This window comes from Symphalangus syndactylus, chromosome 16 (genome assembly GCF_028878055.3).
Source record: "Symphalangus syndactylus isolate Jambi chromosome 16, NHGRI_mSymSyn1-v2.1_pri, whole genome shotgun sequence".
Taxonomy (NCBI): domain Eukaryota; kingdom Metazoa; phylum Chordata; class Mammalia; order Primates; family Hylobatidae; genus Symphalangus; species Symphalangus syndactylus.
This window is the reverse complement of record NC_072438.2, coordinates 29,447,943-29,472,499: the sequence shown is the minus strand read 5'-3', so window position 1 is coordinate 29,472,499 and position 24,557 is coordinate 29,447,943. Positions and strand designations below refer to the sequence as shown.

General features: G+C 35.5%; 1 protein-coding gene and 1 long non-coding RNA gene across 6 annotated transcripts in view; one reads left to right on the top strand and one right to left on the bottom strand.

Moving 5' to 3' along the window:
- KCNIP4 (potassium voltage-gated channel interacting protein 4) overlaps nt 1–24,557 on the top strand; it is a 1,214,216-nt gene that overhangs the window by 247,942 nt on the left and 941,717 nt on the right. Inside the window, exon 1 of one of the 5 annotated variants that reach the window (XM_063619452.1) lies at nt 1,126–11,432. The exons of the other annotated variants lie outside the window; for them this stretch is intronic. Within the exon in view, the coding sequence (XP_063475522.1) occupies nt 11,345–11,432 (88 nt within the window). The 5' untranslated portion in view covers nt 1,126–11,344. Of the gene's footprint in view, nt 1–1,125; nt 11,433–24,557 lie in introns of those variants that run through there. 5 annotated transcript variants of the gene reach the window in all.
- Nucleotides 1–24,557, bottom strand: part of LOC134732726 (uncharacterized) — an 800,561-nt gene that overhangs the window by 169,745 nt on the left and 606,259 nt on the right. The gene's annotated exons all lie outside the window — the stretch shown is intronic.

Here is a 24,557-nt window from a genome sequence, read left to right as displayed (position 1 = left end):
TAAACTATTGTAAAAAGTTTTGCAAATCTGTGTGAGTCCATTAGGTTCCAATGGACACCACAGGATTGCTTGCGGTTGATGACTTTTGTTCAAGCCAAATGAGCAACCTCGTTGTTTTAAAGCTGCCTATTGATTGCCTTTGATATAACTGAAAATGAGGCTTCCTTGACTCACTTGTGATTTGTTTTGAAATGGAAGGCTGGGAATGCATTACCAAGACCACATGCCAGCCTCTCAGTGGTCTGCAGGTGGCTTTAGGCAGAAATATCTGGTGGGTTATTGGGACTTTATAGAGCCATAATTTTGTCATCTTCAGCTTGCTGTTTGGCTTTTCTTTGACTTCTCATTCCAAGATGGTATTTGGCTTATGTCGCTTTGATTATCAAAAGTCTGTGTTTTTGAGAACTCAGGAGATATCAAATCTGTAAGACTCTTCACCCCATACTCAGAAATTCTGTCTATATATTGGAGGCGGGGCCCAAGAATTCTGCATTTTAAACAGGCATTCCAGGTGGTTCTGATGCAAATAAGCCAAACGTACTTTGAGAAAAAATGGGTAGGAGTGTAAATACAATTAAGTGGATAAGCTCCAGGGATCTCAATAAAGAAAAAAAGTTTATATATTAACACTTTAAAATGGTTATATAACTGTAGGATACTATTTTAATACTTCCTGTAACTACATGTGTTTTGTCAGGCAGGAGACTGCATGACTGTTTAATAGCTGAGAAAAGGCATCTGAATGCATCTGAGTAAAGGTAAACAATTTGATATTATGTTCCAGTGTGAAATTAGAACCCCAGTTCCTTATTCTAAATGGCCCACCAAAGAGTGGGAAAAAGATAATTTCTCATAAGTTGATTTTGTATATGTATATTAGCTGACATTATCCGTGTGTGTGTGTGTGTGTGTGTGTGTGTGTGTGTGTGTGTGTTTCAGGATAATGTCAGCCTAATTTTATGGAATATTGGGCTTGAGGACACGTCTTATCCTTTTTTCTTATAATCTAGGTATAAATCTATTACTGGAAACTCAGCTCCCCTAACCCTACTGACTCCTTTTTTGAAGTCCTGGATGCTGACACAGAATCCAAATTCCAAGTCCATGATGCCAGTCGTGTCTCCAGTGTATTTTTATTTTCTTTTAAGTATGATGTAAGCATCCGTCTCTGACTCTCAGGGCTCTCCCTCAGCTAAACACATCTGCTCCCATCTTCTGTAACAACAATAATGAGGACTTCAGACAGAGTTTTAGGTGGGTGGGGTCTCATCAGTGGAGCCTCACCTCTACCTGGTGCACATTTCCAATGGACTATTTGTCCAAAATCTACACGTGTGTCATAAACACTTTTCCTTACCTCTGAACACTCATGAATAACAAACAGTGGCTTTCCTTAAAACCGCAACCAAAGAATAGTTCAATCTCATCTTTTAGAAAAAATTTCACTTCTTCGGCCCTCCAAGATGTTTTGTTTTACTTTTTAAAGCTCATAATCTGTATTTAGTAGATACTTCTGTAACTCTATTTACATGTAAATATTTGTTCACATTGTCACACTCAATACCAAGGTGATACAGAATCCTCATATCTATCAATGGTTTAGTCTTCATTGTGTGACATTAGACTATGGCAGAAAGCCTCAACAATGGCATCATTTAGGCATTACCTAAAATGTTTATCGTATGGTTTGTGGTCGATTTAGACCTAGCCATACTAAAAGAGGACTTCTTATGCCAGTAGGGTTGATTTTGACTTGCCTTGTATTCACGGAGCTATAACCAAAGTCGATACAAACATTGGTAGTGTCATGGCATGCTCTTTACTCATTGAAGTAGGGGAACAGCTTCTGGAATAATAATGGACCTGGCACTGGGGAGTTCCTCCCTAATGGACAGTAGCGAGTCTGATATTTTATCAAGATCCACTTTTAAAACCTGTGACTTTGCCGTAAGGCTCTGCTCTGCTTCTCTTTGCGCCCCATGGTGTGCTATTTTTATGCTGCACATGTTTAATTTTGCAACTTGTGACAATTTGAAAGGCATAACAATGTCTGTTCCCACTGAGATATAGAGAATACACCAAGATGTTTTGAGAGGAGCAGTCTTTGCGAGCAAACTCCATTGTGAGAAGAGTCTTCTTGGGAATCACTACACTCCTCATTCCTTGAAGGGAAGCCAACCTTCTTCCCTTAATCAATCAGTCACATTTATTTTTCCATTCTAAGAAGCAATGAGTATCATCTAAGTGCATTTAAGATTTCACATATTTGGACTTTGGCCTTCTCTAAAAGAGCTGCTCTGAAAAACATTTCCTCCAAAATGCAATTAGGAGAAATATATCTTGAAATGAGCCTACACTTCTATGTCCTTCTGTAACTTATTTCACATGGCCAGTAGTTGCTTGTGGAATCATCACTCATCAAGGAACCTTTTGTTCTTATCACATGATGAGCCGGTTTGCATTTAAACTAAATTTTTCTGTAACTTTACTGTTAGGAATTTTAGTAGTCCCCTTACCATGAGCCAAAACTGATTTCATCTAGAAAACCTTTAAGCCCTTATGAGCTGTTCACTTATATTTCTTTGTAAATGACAGTGGCTTTGCTCAAACATCTCTGAAATATTAAAGACATCTGTTATTATTGAACATGCAACTCTTGATTCTTGATATTGCTGCTAGTGGTAGTTATATCTAATCCAAATTAGCTGATCATTAAAAGAACATTTTTGTTTTCTAATACTCTGTGATATTTGTGTAGTTCTCTTCCTAATTATGTTTTGTGTTTTCCCAAGGATAGCATTAAACAACATTATTTTCCCTGCATACTCCCCAACAACACATAGATACAGGCAGTGGGATCCTTGCACACATCCAACACAATTGGTGATTAGTAATTACTTTCCCTAGAGAAAATATTGATCATACTGGTGGTCTAGGCTTCAATGTGAAAAATGAACCTTCTACAGAGGGCTGATTTTGAGAAGGTTTTTCAAACAGATTGATTTGTGGAATATTAGCTGACTGTCCAGGGTCTACAGAAAGTTACATATACAGAGAAAGCACTTACGTGCACATTCCAGGTATCTACATGGGTCTCTTTTACACCACCTTCAAATTTTACTCAAACATCATCCCTTTCTCATGAGGACTTTTGTTATCACCTTGCTTTACATGCCCTGCCATCCCTTCCCTCCATTTGACATGCTCAGTGTCCCTTTGCCTGTTCTGTTGTTACTTTCCCCGTTCCCCATTATAAGCTCCATGAGACACCAATTTTGTCTGTTGGATTCACTCGTGTATATTCAGCACCTAAAACAGTAGTGCATAGAAGGGGCTCAAAAGGTATTTTTAAAATTTTATTTATTAAATTTTTCATTAAATTTTTATTTGCATATAATTGTAGATTAGCATGGAATTATAAGCAAATAATACAGAGAGATGCAGTGTACAATTTACTCAGTTTTCTGCAGTGGTGACATCTTACAAAACTATAATAAAACATCACAACTCAGATATCAACATTGATACAATAAGGACACAGAAGACTTCCATCACCTCAAGGATCTGCCATGTTGCACTTTTATGGCGAATGCACTTCTTTCTGCCCCCACCCTTTGCTTAATCCCTGGCACCCACTAAGCTGTTCTCCACTTTTATAATTCTGTCATTTTGAGAATGTTATATGAATGGAATCGTGGTATGTAATCTTTTGAGACTTGCATTTTCACTCTGTGTAATTCCCTTGAGAGCTATCCAAATTGTGTCTATCACTAGTTCATTCCTTTTTATTACTGTCTAGTATCACATGGTTTGGACATATACAATTTCTTTAACCATTCACCCATTAAAGGGCATCTAGGTTGTTTCTAGGTTAAGACTATGACAAGTCAAAATGCTATAAGCATCCATGTACAGGTTTTTGTGTGAAAATAAATTTTTATTTCTCTGGGATAAATGCTCGGGAGTACAATTGCTGGGTTTTGTAGATGATGTATGTTCAGAATTTTAAGACACCACCAGACTGTTTGCCAGAGTGACGGTAACATTTTACATTTTCACTGTCCATGTATGAGTGATCCAGTTTTTCTGTGTCCTTGCCAACATTTGGTCTTGACACTATTTTTGATTTTATGTTAGCCATTCTAATAGATGTGTAGTAATAACTCATTGTAGTTTTAGTCTACATTTCAATAATTACTAATGCTATTAAATATCTTTTCATGTGCTTACTTGCCCTCTGTTTTACCTTTGTGGTGAAATGACTCTCCATGTTTTTTGCTCATGTTCTAATTGGATTGTGTGCTTCTCTATTGTTGAATATTCAAAGTTTTTATATATTCTAGATGCAAATCCTTTGTCAGATAAGTGGTTTGCAGATTTCACTTTCACTCTGTATGTTGTCTCTTCATTGTCTTGACAGGGTCTCTGATGAGTGAAAGTATTAAACTTTGATGCCATCTAATTTATTAATTTCTCCTTTTATGGCTCATGTTTTTGGAATATATACTAATTGAAAACATCTGTTTTACCAGCAATGAATATTGCTAAAGACTCTGCCTAGCCCTAGATTCTGAAGATTTTCTTCTTTTTTTTTTTCTAAAACTTTAACAGTTTTACATTTTACATTTAAGCCTGTGATGTATTTTGAGCTAGTATTTATACAAGGTGTGAGATCTTCTCCAAGGTTGGGTTCTTGCCTATGGATGTCTGTTTGCTCCAGCATCACTGTTGAAAGGCTGTCTTTCATCTATTGAATAGCTGCTCTTGCATCTTTGTCCAAATTAGGTGTGCATAATTGTGTGGCTCTGTTTCTGCATTTTCTACTCTGTACCACTGAATCATGTGCTCATCTGTTGTTCTAACCATACCTCACAAACTTGAGAACTGCAGCCATATAAGTCTCAAAATCATTCTACCTGATTTCAAGACTTACTTTTCAAAGTTGTGCTGGCTATTCTAGTTCCTTTGTACATCTATATACATTTTTGAAAAATCTTGTCTATATTCGAAAAGTCTTGTTGTAATTTTGCTTGCAGTTGCAGTAAAGAACTGACATCTTTATTGTGTTTTATTTAAATCATCTTTTTATTTTTTTATCATAGTTTTTGTAATTTTTAGCACACAAGTCTTGTATATGTTTTGTTTGACACACACCAAAGTATTTCATTTTTTGAGTCATTGTAAATGATATTGTATTTTAAATTTTAGTGCCCATATGTTCATTGCTAGTACAACAGATTTTTTTCAAGTAGTATAATTGAATATTTAGCTAGTATCCTATGACATTCCTGAAGACCCTAATTTATACTAGAAATTTTAATTTTTCCACCTATGAGTGAGAACATGTGGTGTTTGGTTTTTTGTCCTTGCGATAGTTTGCTGAGAATGATGGTTTCCAGCTTCATCCATGCGCACATGCACCCTAAAACTTAAAGTATAATAAAAAAAAGAAATTTTAATTTTTATAGATTCCTTCGGTTTTGTATATAGAAAATAATCTTAGCAAATGGAAAGATTTTATTTATTTCTTTACAATCTGTATGCCTTTAAGTTTCTTTTCTTATCTCATTATACTGGCTAGCACTTCCAACACTATGTTGAATAACATTGGTTGAAGCACTTTTTTGTCTTGAGCCTTATCTTTGGGTGAAAACATTCAGCCTTTCACCATTAATCATAATGTTACTCGTAGGTTTTTGTAGATGTTCTTTATCAAAGTAAAGCAGTTTGTCTATTCCTATTTCTTGGATTTTTTTTTAATCATGAATGAGTTTTGAATTTTGTCATATGCTTTTTTTGCATCAATGAATATAATCATGTGATTTTTTTTGTGGGGGCCTGATAATATGATGTACTACTTTGATTTTTTTAATACTGAACCAGGCTTGCATCCCCAGAATGAACTCTACCTGATTATAATATATATTTCTTTTTATATATTGCTAATTTCTCTTTGATAATAGTTTGTTTAGGATTTTGGAGTCCATACTTGTAAGAGATATTTGTCTGTACTTTACTTTTCTGTGATATTGTCTTTCTCTAGTTTTTGTGTCAGGCCAATACTGTATTCATAAAATGAATTATGAAGTATTAACTCTTGTCTATTTTCTGGAAGAGATTGTGAAGAATTAGTGTTAATTCTTCTTTTGATGTTTGATAGAATTCTCCAGTGAAACCATGTGGTCTGAAGGTTTTTTTTATGGAAAATTTTATAAATTGTAAATTAAATTTACTTACTTAACAGGTATAAAGCTATTCAAATTATCTATTTAATCTTTGGTGAATTGTTTTAGTTTGTAATTTTTAAGGAATTTTTCCATTTCATCTAATTCACGAAAATAATGTTGTAGGGTTGTTTGTAGTATTCTTCTCTTATGGAATGAATATTTGTTTTTCCTGCTCACAAATTTATATGTAAAGTCCTAACCTCTCAATGTGGTTTTATTTGGAGTTGTGACATTTGGAGGTCATTAGGTTTTGATAAGGTCATGAGGGTAGTGTGCTCAGGATAGAATTAGTGTCCTTATAAGAGGAGGAAGATACCACCTCTCTCTTTCTCCTCCGTGTGAGGATGCAGAGAGAAGACAGCACTCTACAAGGTAGAAAGAGGGCGCTCACCAAAATCAGAATATTCTGGCACCTCGATCTTGGACTTCTCAGTCTTCAGAATTGTGAGAAATTAATGTCTGTTGTTTTAGCCACCCAGACTGTGGTATTTTGTTGTAGCAGCCTCCATTGACCAACATATCTATTATCCTTTTGACATTTGTAGGATTTCTAGTTTTATCTCTCATTTTAAAAAGTAGTTTTAGTAGGCTGGGCATGGTGACTCACTCCTGTAATCCCAGCACTTTGGGAGGCCAACGCGAGCAGATCACCTGAGGTCAGGAGTTTGAGCCCAGCCTGGCCAACATGGTGAAACCCTGTCTCTATTAAAAATATAAAAATTATCTGGGCATGGTGGCAGGCACCTGTAATGCCAGCTACTCAGGAGGCTGAGGCAGGAGAATCGCTTGAACCCAGGAGGTAGAGGTTGCAGTGAGCCAAGATCATGCCCCTACACTCAGCCAGGGTGACAGAGTGAGACTCCATCTCAAAAAAATAAAACAACAACAAAAATGTATTTTTAAATGAATTAAAACATCCATCTTAATTTTTTAGTACATTATAGATATCTAAATTCTAATAGATCTAAAGCAGATCTTTTGATTCTCTTAACCCTAGAAGACTACACACGGTATTAATTTGTATTTATTTATATTTTTAAGTTTTTAACTGGCAAATAATACTTGGCATATATTTATGGGGTACAATATGATGTTTCGATATATATGGTTATTGCAGAAAGATTAAATCAAGATGATTAACCATTTGATTATCTCACCTACTTATCTTTCTGTGGTGAGAATGGTTAAAATCTAATCTTTTCACAATTTTGAAATATACGTTATTAGCAGCTGTGGTCATCGCGTTGTACAATTGATCAATAAAATGTATTCTTCCTGTTTAGCTGAAACTTTGTAACCTTTGACCAACGTTTTTCCTTTTTCCATCAGCCCTTCCCTCTCGTCCTCTGGTAAATACCGTTCGACTCTTTGTTCCTATGAGTTCACCTTTTCTAGATTCCACATATAAGTGAGATCATACAATATTCGTTGTTCTGCGCCTGGCTTATTTAACTTAGCATAAAACATCCTTGAGTTTCTTCCATATTATCACAAATGATAGAATTTCCTAATTTGTATAAGGCTGAATATTATTTCAATGTGTATATATACCACATTTTTTTATTCACTCATTTGTTGATGAACACTTAGGTTGCTTCCGTATCTTGGCCATTATGAATCATGATGAAATGAACATGGAAATGCAGATATCTTTTTGACATACTAATTTAATTTTTTATATATATCCCCAGAAGTAGTTTTGACAAAGGTGCCCAGAACACACCATGGGGAAAGGACAGTGTCTTCAATAAAAGGTGTTGGGAAAACTAGATAACCATATGTAGAAGAATGAAACTGGACCTTTGTCTCACATCATATACAAAAATATTAACTCAAAATAGATTAAATACTTAAATGTAAAACCTGGAACTGTGATACTACTGAAATATAGGGGAAAAGCTTCAGGACACTGGTATGGACAATGATTTATCATATATGACCCCAAAAGCACAGACAACAAAAGCAAAAATAGAGAAATGAAATTGCAGCAAACTAAAAAGCTTCTGCACAGCAAAAAACAAAACAACAACAAAAACACAGTGAAGAGATAACCCACAGTTGGCAGAAAATATTTGCAAACCATACATCTGATAAAGGGTAATATCCAAAATATGTAAGAAACTCAAATAGCTCAATAGCAAGAAAACAAATAATGCATTTAAAAAATGGGCAAAGGACCTGAACAGGCGTTTCTCAAAAGAAGACATACAAATGACCCACAAGTTCCTGAAGAAACATTCAACATCCCTAATCATCAGGTAAATACAAACTAAAATCACAATGATCTATCACTGCACATCTATTAGAATGGCTATTAGCCAAAAGACAAAAGATAACAAGTATCCTAAGAGTGCAGAGAAAAGGGAACCCGGGTATACTGTTATTGGGAAAGTAAATTATAATAGTACAGCTATTTTAGAATACAGTATGGAGGATCTCAAAAAACTCAGAATTATCATATGATCCAGCAATCCCATAGCATGTCTATGTCAGCAACTCATTAAATTTACCCATTCGGTTATTCATGTCCCAAACTAGTTCATTCTTAATTCTTTTCTTTCCCTCATGTCCCTATTCAGTGTACCAAACTGTACTGATTCTGTTTTCAATTATATCCAGAAACTGACTACCTATATTTCCACTCCTGCCCATGCCACCATTGTTTCTCACCTGGACCGCCGTGATGCCCCCTCACGTGTGTTCCTTCTTCCACTCTTGCTCCCTAGGAGTTCATCCTTTACATAGCAGGCAGATCACACAAGTCCCCTATTCCCTAGAGTGGCTTTCTGGCAAAGAGACTGAAATCTAAATCCCTTACCCCAGCTATAAGGCTTCACATACTGTAGCCCCTGACTTTATCCATGAAAATGTCTCCCAGAAGTCTCTCCTGGCTCAGCATGTTTCAGCAGCCACACCCTTCTTTCTGTTGCTTAAGGATGCCAGGCTCATTCCCAGCTTGGGGTATTTGCACAAGCTGTTTCCTCCACTCAAGGTCCCCTTTACCCTAAACATCTCACGGTCAGTTCCTTCTTGTAATTTAAACTCCTGCTTAACTTCTTTTCTTAGAGATCTCTTTCCTGACCTCTCAACCTACTCACTTTCTATTCTGCCAGCTGGTTTTAATGTTCTCTCCTGGTTCAACAGCACTTACTTATATGGGGTATGTTCTTATTTATTATTTGATAACTTGATGTTTTCTTTGTTTAGGTGTAAGCTGCATGAGAACAGAGGCTTTGCCTTTCTCAGTTACCACTGTGTTCCCAGCACATAGAACCATGTCTGTAACATAATAGGTGCTCAGTATATAATTTCTATATCTCTGAATAAAAGTGCTGTGCTTAAGGTTGTCCATTCCCTATCTTATTTTACTCTCCAACAAGTAAATAAAATATGCATTCTATTCCCACTTTTGTAGATAAGGAAATGGGGTGTTCAACTAATTAAACCAAGTGTTGAACTACAATTGTGTATTTCTTCTGCCTATTTCAAACTTAGGGATGCCATCACTCATGGTAAATGTGTAGGAGAAAGAACTTCAGAAAGCATGTTGCTGATTTTTGTGTATGAGTCTATTTATATCTTAAATAATTTCAGTTAAAGTTCTGAAAATTCCTAGAATGCATGCTTTGTTATTCCATTTAAATGGTTAGAATGGTTAGATCCCTGAGACTGGTGGGAATGGGGAAGAGTTCTAGAAGAGAGTGAGTTTCCATTCAATGTGTTTCAGTCTATGAGTCCAGGAGTGCTTCTTTCTTTAGTGTAGAAGAACATAATTTCATATGTAATACTTTTGGGAATTATCAGTTTCAACTAGAATTATTGCAACTGTCAGAAAAAGAAGCCAAAAGGCCTGTCTAGGTATTTAAAATATGGCCCCATCTGTGCTAAATCTCACAGATATAATATTTATATTTATACAGAACAAACAAAAATAAAAAAAAAAACTCTAGCAGTATAAATTAAGAGTGTAGACAAATCCTGAAAACTGCCTATGGCACTTAAGAATTCAGGAAAACCACTTTTTCAGAGAAGGCAATCCTGTAGTTTTCTGGCTTTCACAGCAACTGCCTCTATCCCAATGTCTTAAAAGGAAAGTACTTTGTGAAAATTGCAAAAAAGCTGATTGGTAGGGAGATGGTTGTGTTTGCCTTTTTGAAATATGAAGAAACTGAGGCACTTCTTTCTCTTTGGACAACGCAGCAAATTAGTTTTGGAGCTCTGTTGCCTGGAGGCAAAGTAGAGGGCTTAAGATTTGTGGTTTCTAGGCTACTGTGTTTTAAAGGAGACAATTATGTATCCTAATTTCCAAATACCTGAGCCTGCGCTGTGCAGAAAATGTAGCCAGTTTTAAGAAACAGCTTGTTTTCTACCTCTCAGCCCATGAAGAAGAATACATTTATCCCTGACAAAATAGCATTGTCCCCATTTGGTGGTAAATCGTCAAGTCTGTTCAGAATCAGGGTCAGCTTCTCAAATGAGCCTTTCCCCCATGTAGCCTTCCTGAATCTGATTAACAGTGTGTCAGGGAGTTGTCTGATGTCTGACCTTGAGCAGCATGCTTCCCTCTCCCCACCTCCTTTTTTTGGGAATCATTCATTTTGTGCAGCCTCGGGCCCTGAGATTCCTCCCTAGCAGGCTGGAGTGCACTCGCAGGTTCCCTTTATTGGTATCCGAAGGGTTTCAGACCCAGTGACCTGTCATCTGTCTTCTCACCTGCTTACATGCTGATTCACTGATGAGCTGGCATCGCAGGCCCCGCCTCCCTCTGAATGGTCTGTGAGGTTGCAACTGCTTCTGGAGAGGGGATGCCGAGCAGAACCAGAGCTGGGTTACTACAAGTGTGAACCGGCAGCCTATCTGTTGCCACAGAAGAACTTGGTCACCACACTGAGAAGCTGTGTTTTCTCACCTCCCTGTTACTGTTGTAGCTGTATCTGGCTTCTCTAGCATTTTAAAGGAATTTCTGATTGAGGCGTTAACAGCTAATTCCACAGGAGTTGTAAGGCAGCCTGTGCATAAACTGAGACAGAAGTTTCTCCTCAGAGACTGTCTTTTTTTTATTATTATTATTGGCAAAGACTTCTGGCTGTCCTCAGAGGAATACCTTGTTGCTTAAGATGAGTGGCTGTAGAAAGCGGTGTAAACGTGAAATATTGAAATTTGCCCAGTACCTTCTCAGACTATTAACAGGTTCTCTTCATACAGGTAATGACTTTTTTTTTTTTTTTTAATAGAGGCTAGTAGAGCATGGCAATGAAGTTGAAATGGAACAGGGAAAGCTCACTATTTCTTTGTTATGATTATTTTTAATGTTGTCAATAAAATGCAACTGTATTTGCTGAGATTTATGTTTCTAAAAATGTATGCAGTGCAGCTCTTTTGGGGGTAGAACTAAATTCTACGGATATATTTTTTTTTTTTTTTATCTCTTCAAGGCAGTGTTGTTGGTAAATTTCAGGAAACAGTATCTGCAGAGTAGAAAGATTTTTTTTTTTTAATACATGATTGTGCAAGGGATTTTTCTCTTCTTTCCTGATTGCTGCAGTTTACTGAAAAAGCACACAGATTTTCTTCCTGCAGATATTTAGAAATTCTCTAGAACTCTTTGATTATTATAATCCATAGATTATTTCCTGTGTGTTTGATCATAGGGCTTGGCCGTGAAAGAGTTAAGGATATTTCTTTTGGATCTCTGAGTTCCTTGCAAAATGTGAGCAAAATATGAAAACAGCCGAAGAGTAAAATGTCCATGTGAGGTTTGAGATTTGTTTCATTGCAGTGGATTTCAATGTTTAAAAATTGGCACGATTGAAATAGAAACTCTATTTAAATCTAAGTGTTGATAGCAAGAAAATATTTTTAATATGTTCCAAAATAATGAGGCTAAACCAACAGTTTTGTTGCCCATGAAATCCCTAGGCAATGCTGTCATTAAGTTAGTGACAAGTGGGACTAAAATACTTGACACTGATAATATATATTTTTTAACAGATCACCAAACTTCTGAGAGACAAATCTTGGTTAATAGAACACACACTTTGATTCTGGTCATAAAGAACTGTTGTGAGCCTTATTTTTCAAATACTGACCTATACCTGTTTTCTTTAATCTAAATAAAGAGAAAAAAAGAGTAAAGAAAGTCACACACTGTAAGTAAGTAAGGATGATGCAAGGATGATGTGCCATTTATGATATCGTGTCACATTTGACAATGAGCAAGAGGTGATCTTGTGCTGATATAAAGCTGAGAGATGAATTTGAGCAACATTTTACCTAAGAAAGTAAAGTCTTGACGATAATTAACTAAACTGCATATACGATTATGTTAGTGTAATAAGGGAAAACCATTTTAAGAGAGTAACTGACAATCAAATGATTTTAGACAGCATCATCAAATATTAATAGATATTAAGAGGATTGTTAATATCCTAATGTTAATTTCCTGTTAATATCCGCATTTTAATCTTTAGGTAATGTGAATTATGGTGACTTTGGATATTCTTTAAGGAATAATCATTGAGAGTCTGTATCTGACTTTTGCCAACTCGGAGCTCTGTGGTGTTTCTCACGCAGTCTTCACCTTTAGATTACAAATGGTTAGTCCCATCACTATGACTTTGACATTACCTGCATATTAGCTTTAAACATTCAAGTAAGGATGATGTGCCATTTATGGTATCATGTCACGTTTGAAAATGAGCAAGAGGTGATCTTTTACCTTGCTACGAAATTAGAAAAATATTTTATAAAAGAAAGCTTTCCATGAGGTTTCCATGGTTGTCTGTCCTTTCCTCTCTGACAGGGCAATCCTAAGGTTCTTTCTGTTTCTGACTGGATTTAGGTGCAGTTTTCTGCCTGTCTAGCTCATACTGTTTGTTGAATAGTTTTCTTAAACTTTTGATTTCAAGGAATTTTACGAAAATGGTAAGTTGTTGTGAAGCTGTAAACAATAAGTATTAAATCTAAAACACTGTAGTTGGTACTTTATCACTGGATGGTACTTTATAATATGGAAATTATGGAAAGCTAGTATAGCAGTAATATTTTAAGCTTTATTCAGTGCGTATTTGGAAATCACTGTAAGTGGGATTGCTTTCTTCTTTTTGAACCACAGGAGAAAAATAAAAGAAGCACAGCATCTTTGAACTTTGAGAACAAGGACCGACGATTATCATAAAGTAGTAACATAGATTTATGACCTGAGAAATGTGATTACAGCAACCTGTTTCTTGTAAAAATTCTTTTCGGCTCAGTCTCTAATACTAAATTTTGTGATATCCAGCCAGAATCTTTACAACTACTCAAAATGCTACTTGGAAAAGCCAATGTATGCATTTACTAGATGCTGTGATAATATACACCATTCATATTGCGGAGTCTAATGTAAAATTCATTAGAACACTTTCAAGTCCCTTAGCTAGTAATTAATGAAGAAGTAGGAAACAGAGTTGAACTAGCTCAAAAAATTTCCTTTAAGGTTGGATATTCAGGCAGCTGCTAATTGTATCCTGAACAATCAGCATGTATATTTGTAGTTATCAAAAATTTAAAACAACATGAACATGTCTTGGGTGATTTTTTTTTTTTCTTTTTACCAACAAGACCTTTATTTTTGTTTTTTTTTTTTGATCAATCGTGTTATCTGAGGAAATAGTGATTTTGTTTTATATTTGAAAACAAGTTAATTCTTAAATATATAATTTTATATTTGGCAGCTGCTTCTCATTTGGTACAAAAATGGGCCATTTATACAAATATAGAACATTGGAAGTTCAAAGAAATTTTTGTGGATACAAACTTTCCTTCAATTTGTCTTATTAGTGTTATTACAAGTTAGAGAAAAGTAATTTCCTTTTGTGAGAGCTTTTCATGTAAGTTTTGGCAATGCCTAGGATTGCTTACAAATTAAAAATTTAATTTGATTAATAAAATTATTTTTTTAGAGAGTACAGATTCAAAAGTAAAGATTTGTCCAGCTAAAATAAGATACATCTATTTTCCCTGAAACTTCCTACATATTTTTTATCATGGCAAATCACTTCTCAAAGAATGTATTTTACAAACATATATAATGTCTGTATTTATCATAAAAACATGCATTTTAAAAGTTTATTTGTTACGTATAGTAAATCACAGAAATCCATATGCAAATATTACAAGTTAATGGCCTCAGTTCATTGTAGGATCAATTATACTATTTTCTTCTCAGTTTGAGATCTGCCTCTTGATATGCCATATCATATTCAATTCTAGATGGGGCTCATGCTACCCAATATATTCTTGTACACCTAAATAAATGGAGATAGGTCTTAGGATTACTCCAAGAATACGACACTTCTATTTGTGTATGACAGGAACCCATACAACATCCTATCATATGAATGCTGCCCCATTGAGAAGGAGGAATGTTATTGCAGATATCATGTTTTGAACTGTTTCTTCTTTATGTGTGAAATTTAATATTGTCATGTTTTAGGGTACTTATTTGAAGGTTGTTTTGACATTTTTCAATATTCTGTACATTGTTTTCTGTAAAAATCAAGACCTGAACACATTTTTCTATTGGCAAGAATTCTCCAAATATATGTGTGAGGTGAATATTGCCTGGAGCTCTGTTTCAGGCTTCAGGTCTGAAAGTTATAGGCATATCCAAGTTCAATTCTCCACCTAAGGGAAGCAAAAGCAATTTAAACCCAAAAATTCTGTGAAACAGTGAATTGCTGTTTAACTAGTGGGTTAAAGTATTTCAAATTTTGTGAAATTATATTATTAAAAGCAAGAGGTAAGAATTCATCATTCCATCAAGTAGAGAGCTTTAGATTAAAGGATGAGAGGGATAGATGGTGCACATTTGTACATTTGTTTCACAAATTTTCTTTGAGTGGTTTCCGGCCTTAAACTTGACATCATTGAAGGTATTGTGGGTCAAGTCACCACAGGCTAGTCATATAAAGACTTACTTTTTTTTTTTTTTTGAGACGGATTCTCGCTCTATCACCCAGGCTGGAGTGCAGTGGCGCGATCTCAGCTCATTGCAAACTCCGCCTCCCGGGTTTTAATCAATTCTCTCTGCCTCAGCCTCCCGAGTAGCTGAGATTACAGACACTCGCCACCAAGCCCTGCTAATTTTTGTATTTTTTGCTAGAGAAGAGGTTTTGCCATGTTGGCCAGGCTGGTCTTGAACTGCTGACCTGAGGTGATCCACCCACCTCGACCTCCCAAAGTGCTGGGATTATAGGCATGAGCCACCACGCCCAGCCTTAAATATTTTTTTATACTACATTTTTGAAGTCTGAAGAGAAGGTAAGAGGTGATCCTAAGCAAAATCAGAGACTTAACAAAGTTTGTTTCTGGCTGTGTGCCCTTCCACGTTCTGTTCTCTTCTTTCTCCCTGGAGATGATCGAACAGAATCGTATTTCCAGCCTCTCTCCCTTATGTACTCTCTCGTCCCCCAGCCCAGCCACATTTACACATAGGGCAGACACATCTCACACAAAGGATGTGCCCCTAAAGACCTCACATAAATAAACACTAGCAAAATTCAAGTTGAATCTTGGCCAAAAAAAAAAAAAAAAAAGACAGGATTTTCTATTTCCCTGACATGTGGCAGTCAAATACACAGTTTATATTTTCTCAGCCTGCCTGTTCTGAAATTATGCTATTCCTGATTTATTTTTTTCAACTTTTTAATCCATTCTTTCAAATTTTGCTGATAAAACAAGATTATATTTCTTATAGCATCATGTAAAATTTGCATTATTCAAATGCATATAAAATACCACCATGTTACACTGTTTTCTTGTGCTCTTTCTTCCATTGAAACCTGTTCTCAAGCAAAAAGAAAGCAAAGAAAAATGATGTTTACACTTGACTGCCAATGAATTTATGGCACTATGTTACTTTTCCCAACAGAGTTTTCATTTTAAAGTTTATCAGGATAATTATTTTGTCCTGTTTAACTTTCTAATCAGGATTAAAGGGACATTTGTGGGGAATTCATGGTCTTGCTTAATCTTCTTATAATCTGCCATTTCTGTCAAATCTGATTACAGGATCTCTGATTTAAACAAACAAAACGTTTATATATACAGGTTACTGGTTGCCTTCTTTAATTTCAGAAAGTAATTTTCATGTTAATGTTTTATTACATTGCAAATTATGTTCTTTTTCCTATAATTAGCATATTAGGTAAGCTTGCAGGGTTAAAGCCTCTTCTTTCCCAAAGAAGACTGTTTTTATCATTGTCATAACTTTAAAGTAGTAAGTGGTCTGATCTCATAGTCTTAGACGTGGTAAACTCTTAAAACTCACTTGTTGACCAGTTGGCTCAATTAATCAACATGTTGCACGTGGTCTAAAGGGAGGAGCTTATATTCATAGAAAGAGCTGCATTTGGCCAGGCGCAGTGGCTCACGCCCGTAATCCCAGCACTTTGGAAGGCTGAGGGGGTTGGATCACCAGGTCAGGAGTTTGAGGCCAGCCTGACCAATATGGTGAAACCCTGTCTCAACTAAAGACACAAAAAATTAGCTGCGCATGGTGGCGGGCGCCTGTAGTCCCAGCTATTGAGGAGGCTGAAGCAGGAGAATCGCTTGAATTCTGGAGGCATAGGTTGCAGTGAGCCAAGATCGCACCCATTGCACTCCAGCCTGGGCAACAGGATGAGACTGTCTCAAGAAAAAAAAAAAAAAAAAAAAAAGCTGCATTTGCCGCTCTTGCTAAAGGTAATCAGAGCTTTCTTACCAGAAACTTCAGCACTTACACATCAGTGTCTCCTTTAAGTACTTAAAGAAGTGTTTAAGTTTCACAGTACAAGACAAAGACTACTGAGGATATTATACATTGATTGTGATCTGTATCATTTCTGTTTCTGGCAGGAACGAGATCTTACACTCCAGAAAAGAATTTGATAAAGTGACTCTGTATTTAGAGCAATAAGGGGTAATGTGTATGCTCCAGCTGGTAACAGTAAACTATTGAAGAGGCAAGAGATAGGAACCATTTCCAGAGCCTGGGGAGGAAAACTGTGTCCAGAAAGCTTCCAGACAGAGTGGTGGCCTTGAGTACAGGAATATAGCCTACCCACAGAGGTCTGATAGGAAGAAAGCTCAGGGAAGAAAAAAATGCTGGTCTCATTTTCCTCCTACTTTCAGAGTTTCTCCTACTGCTTCCATTGTCTGACCCCATCCTAGGAACCTGCAGGGAAGCTACTCTAAGCAGGAGAAATATGTTCATAGCAGTATTGATTATTTTATATTCACTCACCACTGGTATTACCACTGACTGGGCTTTTTTATTTAAAATTACTCACAGTGGTCATGTTGCTTCCCCTCAAAAGGTATTGAAAGTGGCATGAGCAAGCTAATCATATCTCTGGGTCATGCAGAGGTTCCTATCATTCTACCACATAGCTCGCTATCATTGTTTATCTTTTACTTTGACAGTAAAACTTCTCTCAAATATTTCTCTGTATGTTTTTTTACATTCCAGAAGTAAAGTAAACCTATACGTTCAAACAAATTGACTCTGTGTTCTGAGAGAATGTCATTATAATCAGCTAAATTAAATGCTATTTGAAAATAATGTGATGTTTGCTATTATGGAAAGATGTTATTACAGCTCAGTGAGATACGGCTATGGTTTGTGTTTGTTAGGCACATTGATAGCTGTGTTACTCTGTTTTGCATTGCTATAAAGGAATACCTGAGGCTGGGTAATTTATAAAGAAAAAATATTTACCTGGCGTACGGTTCTGCAGGCTGTACAAGTATTGCACCAGTATCTTCTTGGCTTCTGGTGAGGCCTCAGGAAGCTTATAATCATGGTGGAAAGTGAAAGGCCAGCAGATGTGTCACATGGTGGGAGAGGAAGCAAGAGGAAGGGAAGTCCCAGATTCTTTTTAACAATCAGATCTATCAGCAACTCATTACATTGGGGAGGGCACCAAGCCATTCATGAGGGATCTAGCCCCATGATCCAAACACCTCCCTCCAGCCACCACCTCCAACACTGGGGATCACATTTCAACATGAGATTTGGAGGGGACAAAACATCCAAACCATATCAATGGCTTTTCTTGGATGAAGTTTATTTTCTCTCCAACACTGTTTTTCCAGTATTGGGATACATTTGTGGGCTTGGGAAGGTAAGATCTGAGGAGCTTCCCTTAACTGTGGAAGAAAAGTCCAACTGACCATGACAGAGATCATCATTGATGTGTACATTTATGTATGTGTATATATATAAAATATATAAATATATAGAATATATAGATATATATAATATATAGATATATATATAATATATAGATATATATAATATATAGATATATAATATATAAATATATATAATATATAGATATATGTAATATATAAATATATATAATATATAGATATATAATATATAAATATATAATATATAGATATATAATATATAATATATATAAAATATATATAATATATAATATATACATAAATATATTATATATTATATAATATACAAATATATAATATATAATATATAAATATATAATATATAAATATATATAAAATATATAATATATAAATATATATAAAATATATATAATATATGTATATTTGCAATATAAACTAGTTTTGCCAACAAATCAGTTTTTAGCAAGTCCCTGCAAAATATGGCTCTATGCTTAACATTATTTATTTCTCCTTCCTAATAGAGATATAGCAGTGACATCAGGATGTCTCAAGGTGTTCTTTATTTGGGGCTAATGTTCACTTTATGTTTTTAAAGGAGGGTGAATAAAACCCTGCAGTAGATCAACATGTAATAATGTCTGAGGATGGCCAATGAATCATTATTTTCCAACTTCAGGAAGAACAAATATGAGAGTAGGACTGAATGAGTGGCCAGGGTGGGCATAGAAGTACTGTGCCAAGGTTTGGCGTAAGGGAGCATTTCATCGTTATATATATCATCATAAAAAGCGTTTCATCATTTGACACCCTTCTTTACTTATCTCATATCCAAACTATCAGGTTTTGTTTTGCTTCCTCTAATGTCTTTTCATCATAGTCTTAATGACAATAATATAAATATATTACATCATAACTGAAAAAAGTTTGTATTATGAAAATGTGTTCCAGGAGAGCTATTCTCTCTGCTCAACCCCCAGCCATCCTTCTGAGAGGCAACAGCATAGCATAGAGCTGTGTTGGAATTCCAGCTTTATTCCTAACCCCACAATTGGGAAGACCAATTAGATGACCCCTCTAAGCTAGGTCATCACATCTGTAAAATGGGGATCTTTGTACAATTATTTCTGTTGCTGGCACACATTTAACAAATTTGTCGCTATTACTGATGTGGTATCTATAAGATGTTCTAGTAGTTTTATTCAAATTAAATTTTCACTAAAGATAATTGAAATACCTAATCGTTATTATGCTTCCTGGTAATTAGGAATAAATAGAAAGCAACCTATATAAATGACTGCGATTTTTAAACTCGCTTGCCTTTAATTTTATTAGTTTTCAATAACTATAATAGCCATTTATTCATTCAACCAACATTTATTAAGTGCTTGTTAAGAGCTGAGTCTCGTGGTTCTGCTGAGCTATTTCTTCATGATTCCCAATTGCCCTGTGTCAACCTGCCAGTACAGCAAATAAATATGAAGCAGTTAACTCAACCAACCAACATATGCTAAGATTTCAAAAAGCAGAGGAAAACTATCTCTTGCTATTTCAGTCAAGGACAATTTTAGGCAAGAATAATGGGCAAGGTAGGTGAAGCAACGAGACTGTAAAATATGTTCCTCTGAAAAAATTAGAAAGAGGCTTATGAGAGGGGAGCCAAGCAGGAAGGGTGAGGAAGCAGCTGGGGAGAGAGAGGATTAGTGGGATTATTTGTAGGAACAGGGAGTTTTGCTAAAAAGCTAAATTGTCCACACAACCAGATTGCTGCAGAAACTACCGGCCAAGCCCAACAGAGGGTCCTGTTGTCTGTCTGGAGCAATATTTCCATGGCTTTTTGAGTAGTCAGGTAGGAAATATTGCATTTTATCAATTAAACACCTGTTCAGATCTTATTTTCTTTCCTTGGAACCCTGCTTCATTCTGTAATATATATTGGTTTATTTTCTTTTTGAGCTCTGATAGTACAAGTTGTCTGTCCCATATTGTTCAGCATTTAATTACTAGTCAACCCTGTATATTGAACAGATTCAGGTGTTCAAATTGTATCTCAGGTAGATCAGAATCTTCTAAAAGACAGAAAACCTGGTTCAGTATCTCATCATTGAAATGCTTGGACCAGCAGTGTTTTGGTTTTTGGACTCTTCTGGATTTTGGAATATTTGCAGAATATATACTGGTTCAGCATTCCTAATTTGAAAATCTGAAATCCAAAGTGCTCCACTGAGCATTTTCTTTGAGTGTCCATTGAGCATTCAGAAAGGGTCAGATTTTGGAGCAGTTTGGATTTCATATTTTTGGATTAGGGATACTCAACCGGTAATACTTAATTATCCAGCTGTACCCAAACACAGTGTGTATTGCACAGTAGTTGCTTTAAAATATAGATTATTTCTTTATGGTATTGTGAGAGGATATCATAAATAAATATAAGTTTCTTTGCCCATATAATTTAATGTGTTCTTTTCTGAATCACATTATTAGACTTAAGGTATACTATTGAGTATCTCACAGGAAGCCTAGCCCAAAGTACCAAACCTAGGGTGTGCTGGGGCTAAGGTATAAAACCAGATTTGTCAGAATCTAAACTACATCTTTGTTTGACTACATAGTTTTCCCCTCTCAGATTCAAACTCACCCTTAAGAGCTATGTGATTACTTTAATTCTCAGCTCAGATATCACCTAGTGAGACATTTCCTGACCATCCAGTCCAAAAGAACCCCTCCCATACATATTTTTATATTATCATTGTTTTGAAATTTCTTTTACAGAGAGGGTCACCAAAACTAGGACATTTTTGAGAGTAAAAAGAGGCAATCTTAATCATCACAGCAGGAAAACAGGCACAAATCCAAACTGTCCCAGACAAGCTGGGAGGCATCGTAGTTTTCTCCATAAAAATTACCACTACCTAAAATAACATAGAATATTTACAAATGTCTGTAAAAGTGGAATATAAACTTTTAAAAATAATTATGGGTTTTTTGTTGTTTATTATTGTAATCCAGTGCCTAGACCATACTGGTGCACAGTCAATGTTCATTACATGGTCACTGGAAGTACTACAAAACTGAACAACACCAGTGCTTTTAAGGGGACAAAGCTACACCATCTCCTGCCTATTTCTTTGCATATCTTTTCCAAGGTTGGTAGAATTGTGACTTCCTAATCACTTCTGATCTTGGCTACTTCAGCTGCTCATTCTAATCTCTGTTATGGTTCTGCTGTTCTATCTCTACCTGGTACTTCTTCCAATCATAAAAAATGGTTATAGATAATTGAGAGCCTTGGAAGTGTGAATTCTAACTGTACACATTTTTAAATGGGGTAGGTCCTGTATATTTGCTCATTTATTGAAGAAGTCATACATCTTATGGTTGATTTATATATAAATGTCAATGTATTTGTATTTTCTCATTTTTCTACAGGGAACATAGTATATGTATAATAGTTGAATTTTAATGTTTTTTTTTAAATAAAAAATACATAGTTGTATCTCTATAAGATAAACTAATAAATTAATATTAGAAATTTATAGGTCCTTCCCATCTTCAACTATGGTAAAATTACTGGAAACAGATACCGCCTTGGCTGTACTATCATTTTAGAGATTTTACACACACACAAAAACATTACCGTGCTTTGAGTAAAGTATTACCAGGCTTTAAGTTGATCTGTTCTCTAGCTGCAGTTTTCTTCTCCTGGAGAAAGTAGTAAATCTTCTGGGCTCAATATTATTACCTCTACAATGGGAAGATTTCTATTTTGCAAGATCACCAGATTAGGGTAAGAGGCTTAATGCCTGCCAAATCAGTCACATTCCTGTTCTATAACATGTTAAGATACATAGAGCCTGTTTTATGATGGGAGATACAAAAAGAATTTCCTAATCATCTTGTAATTCCCTGAGCCAAACAAAAGTCAAAAGGCTTTAAAGAACTAGGAAGCCAGTTCTATAAAAAGCTTTTAGAACTTTAAAGATCAGTTTTATGCTGTGTCTACTGAATTCCCCCAAGGGAAACTATACAGCCAAGTGCTGGGCGTGTTCCCAAATACATGCAAATGTTCCTTCCAATGATGCCCTCCTAGCCTATCTTCAAGTAAAAGCACAATCCCTGAACTTAGAAGGTTGAAAAACTTGTTTGCACTCAAAGTGGTACAAGTCCTTAACACAATGGCAACAATATAGACAACATTGTGTTTATCATGTCACTCATATAAAGAATTTTTTGTGTCAGAATATATTCTTGGATCATAGACACGTTACATCTCAATGGATCTTAAAAATCATTTGGTCTGCTTTTTTTATTTTCAGAAGAGACAACTGGACCTGAGTTACTCAAGTGATTTTACCAAGGTCATAACAGCTAATTGGTCCACGTACTGATTATTACTCTCCCATTTCACAAGCATATTGTTCTCACAACCTTACATTGTGACAAGTGCCTCAGGTGGTGGCTTGGTGGGGTAGAAACACTTAGACCTGGCAAACAAAATGATCTGGACTTTTATCTTAACACCATCACGTCTTAGCAGGTGACCTTGGACAAGTTTATATTCCCCCCATGATATCAGTTTCCTCGTCAGAAAAAATAAAGCGATCCTAATTCAGGATGCCACTGAGTACTTTCACAAGCCAGCATTTGTAAGGACAGTGGCTGGAATCAGTACTGATTCAAATAGCACTAAGTCTTGTTTTGGATACTTATAAATCAGTGTAGTGTATTATGTAAAACATTATGCAGTTGTTTTAAATTCCTTAGAAAATGTTAAAATGTGTTCACTTTCTACTGATTTTAAAATGCTCAGAATTAGGTAGAACATATGACTCAAAGACCTCCTTCATAAATGATAAAATTGTAAATTAATATACTTAAAGGGTTTTACTTAATTATGCTTTAATACTCTCCTACCAAAAGTTATTTCCTACCCAGAAATGTCAGATGACTTGTATATTGCACAAATATGTGCAATATATATTCTTGCTAACATTTTTTGAGTCTAAACTCCTTAATTTTCAAAAAATTTATAATTAAGTTTGTTTTTCCACCAAAAATATTAACTATTAATCTTGGCTTTTTCCTAGGATATAAAGTATAGTAAAAAAAATTTTAAACTACATAACATGTAGAAATTAGTTACTTCACAAGCCAATATTAACAACCTACTCATTCTTTAAATTATTTATGAAATATTATAAAAGCATGAGAGATTTGCATAGATGTTAAAGTCCTAGTTTTAGGAAAGACAAACATATTTAATACATTTTATTATTTTATGTTTTAAATCTTCAAGTATTACCAGTGAAATAAGATATAGAGAAGAATTTTATTATGAAATATGAATTTAAAAATTTCAGTCGCTATATAAATTTGACCAATGCACAAAGACTACCCTCTCAGAGTTTAGAATAAGAAAAGTAGTCATGGGAAATGTGAAATCTGTCCATTCCAGCTTCTAAAACACATAAGAATTCAGGTACATGCTGCTTCCTTTTATTTCATTTAACATGATAGCAATATTTTTATTTTAAAGTAAGCATTTTTTGTGTGCTTTAGAGATTTATTTTTTTTAACTTTTATGTTTGGAGGTACATGTGTTATATAAGTAAACTAGTGTCACTAGGGTTTGTTTTACAGAATTTCATCAGCCAGGTAGTAAGCCTAGTACCCAATAGTTATTTTTTCTGCTCCTATCCCTCCTCCAACCCTCCTCCCTCAAGTAGGCCCAGTGTCTGTTGTTCCCCTCTTCGTGTTCATGAATTCTTATCATTTAGCTCCCACTTATAAGTGAGAACACGTACAGTCTCGAGTAGCTCGGACAACGTGCATGCACCACAGGTATTTGGTTTTCTGTTCCTGCATAGTTTGCTAAGGATAATGACCTCCAGCTTCATCCATGTTCTGCAAAAGACATGATCTTGTTTAAAGTAAGCATTTTTTTCTAACTGATAAGACATTATACTACAGATCCTGATATCTGATATCTGTAGAACAATAGGTCTGTGCTTAAAATCTGGCTTCACCACCCCGTCTCTACTAAAAATACAAAAAATTAGCCAGGTGTGGTGGCGGGCTCCTGTAGTCCCAGCTATTCGGGAGGCTGAGGCAGGAGAATGGTGTGAACCCCGGAGGTGGAGCTTGCAGTGAGCCGAGATT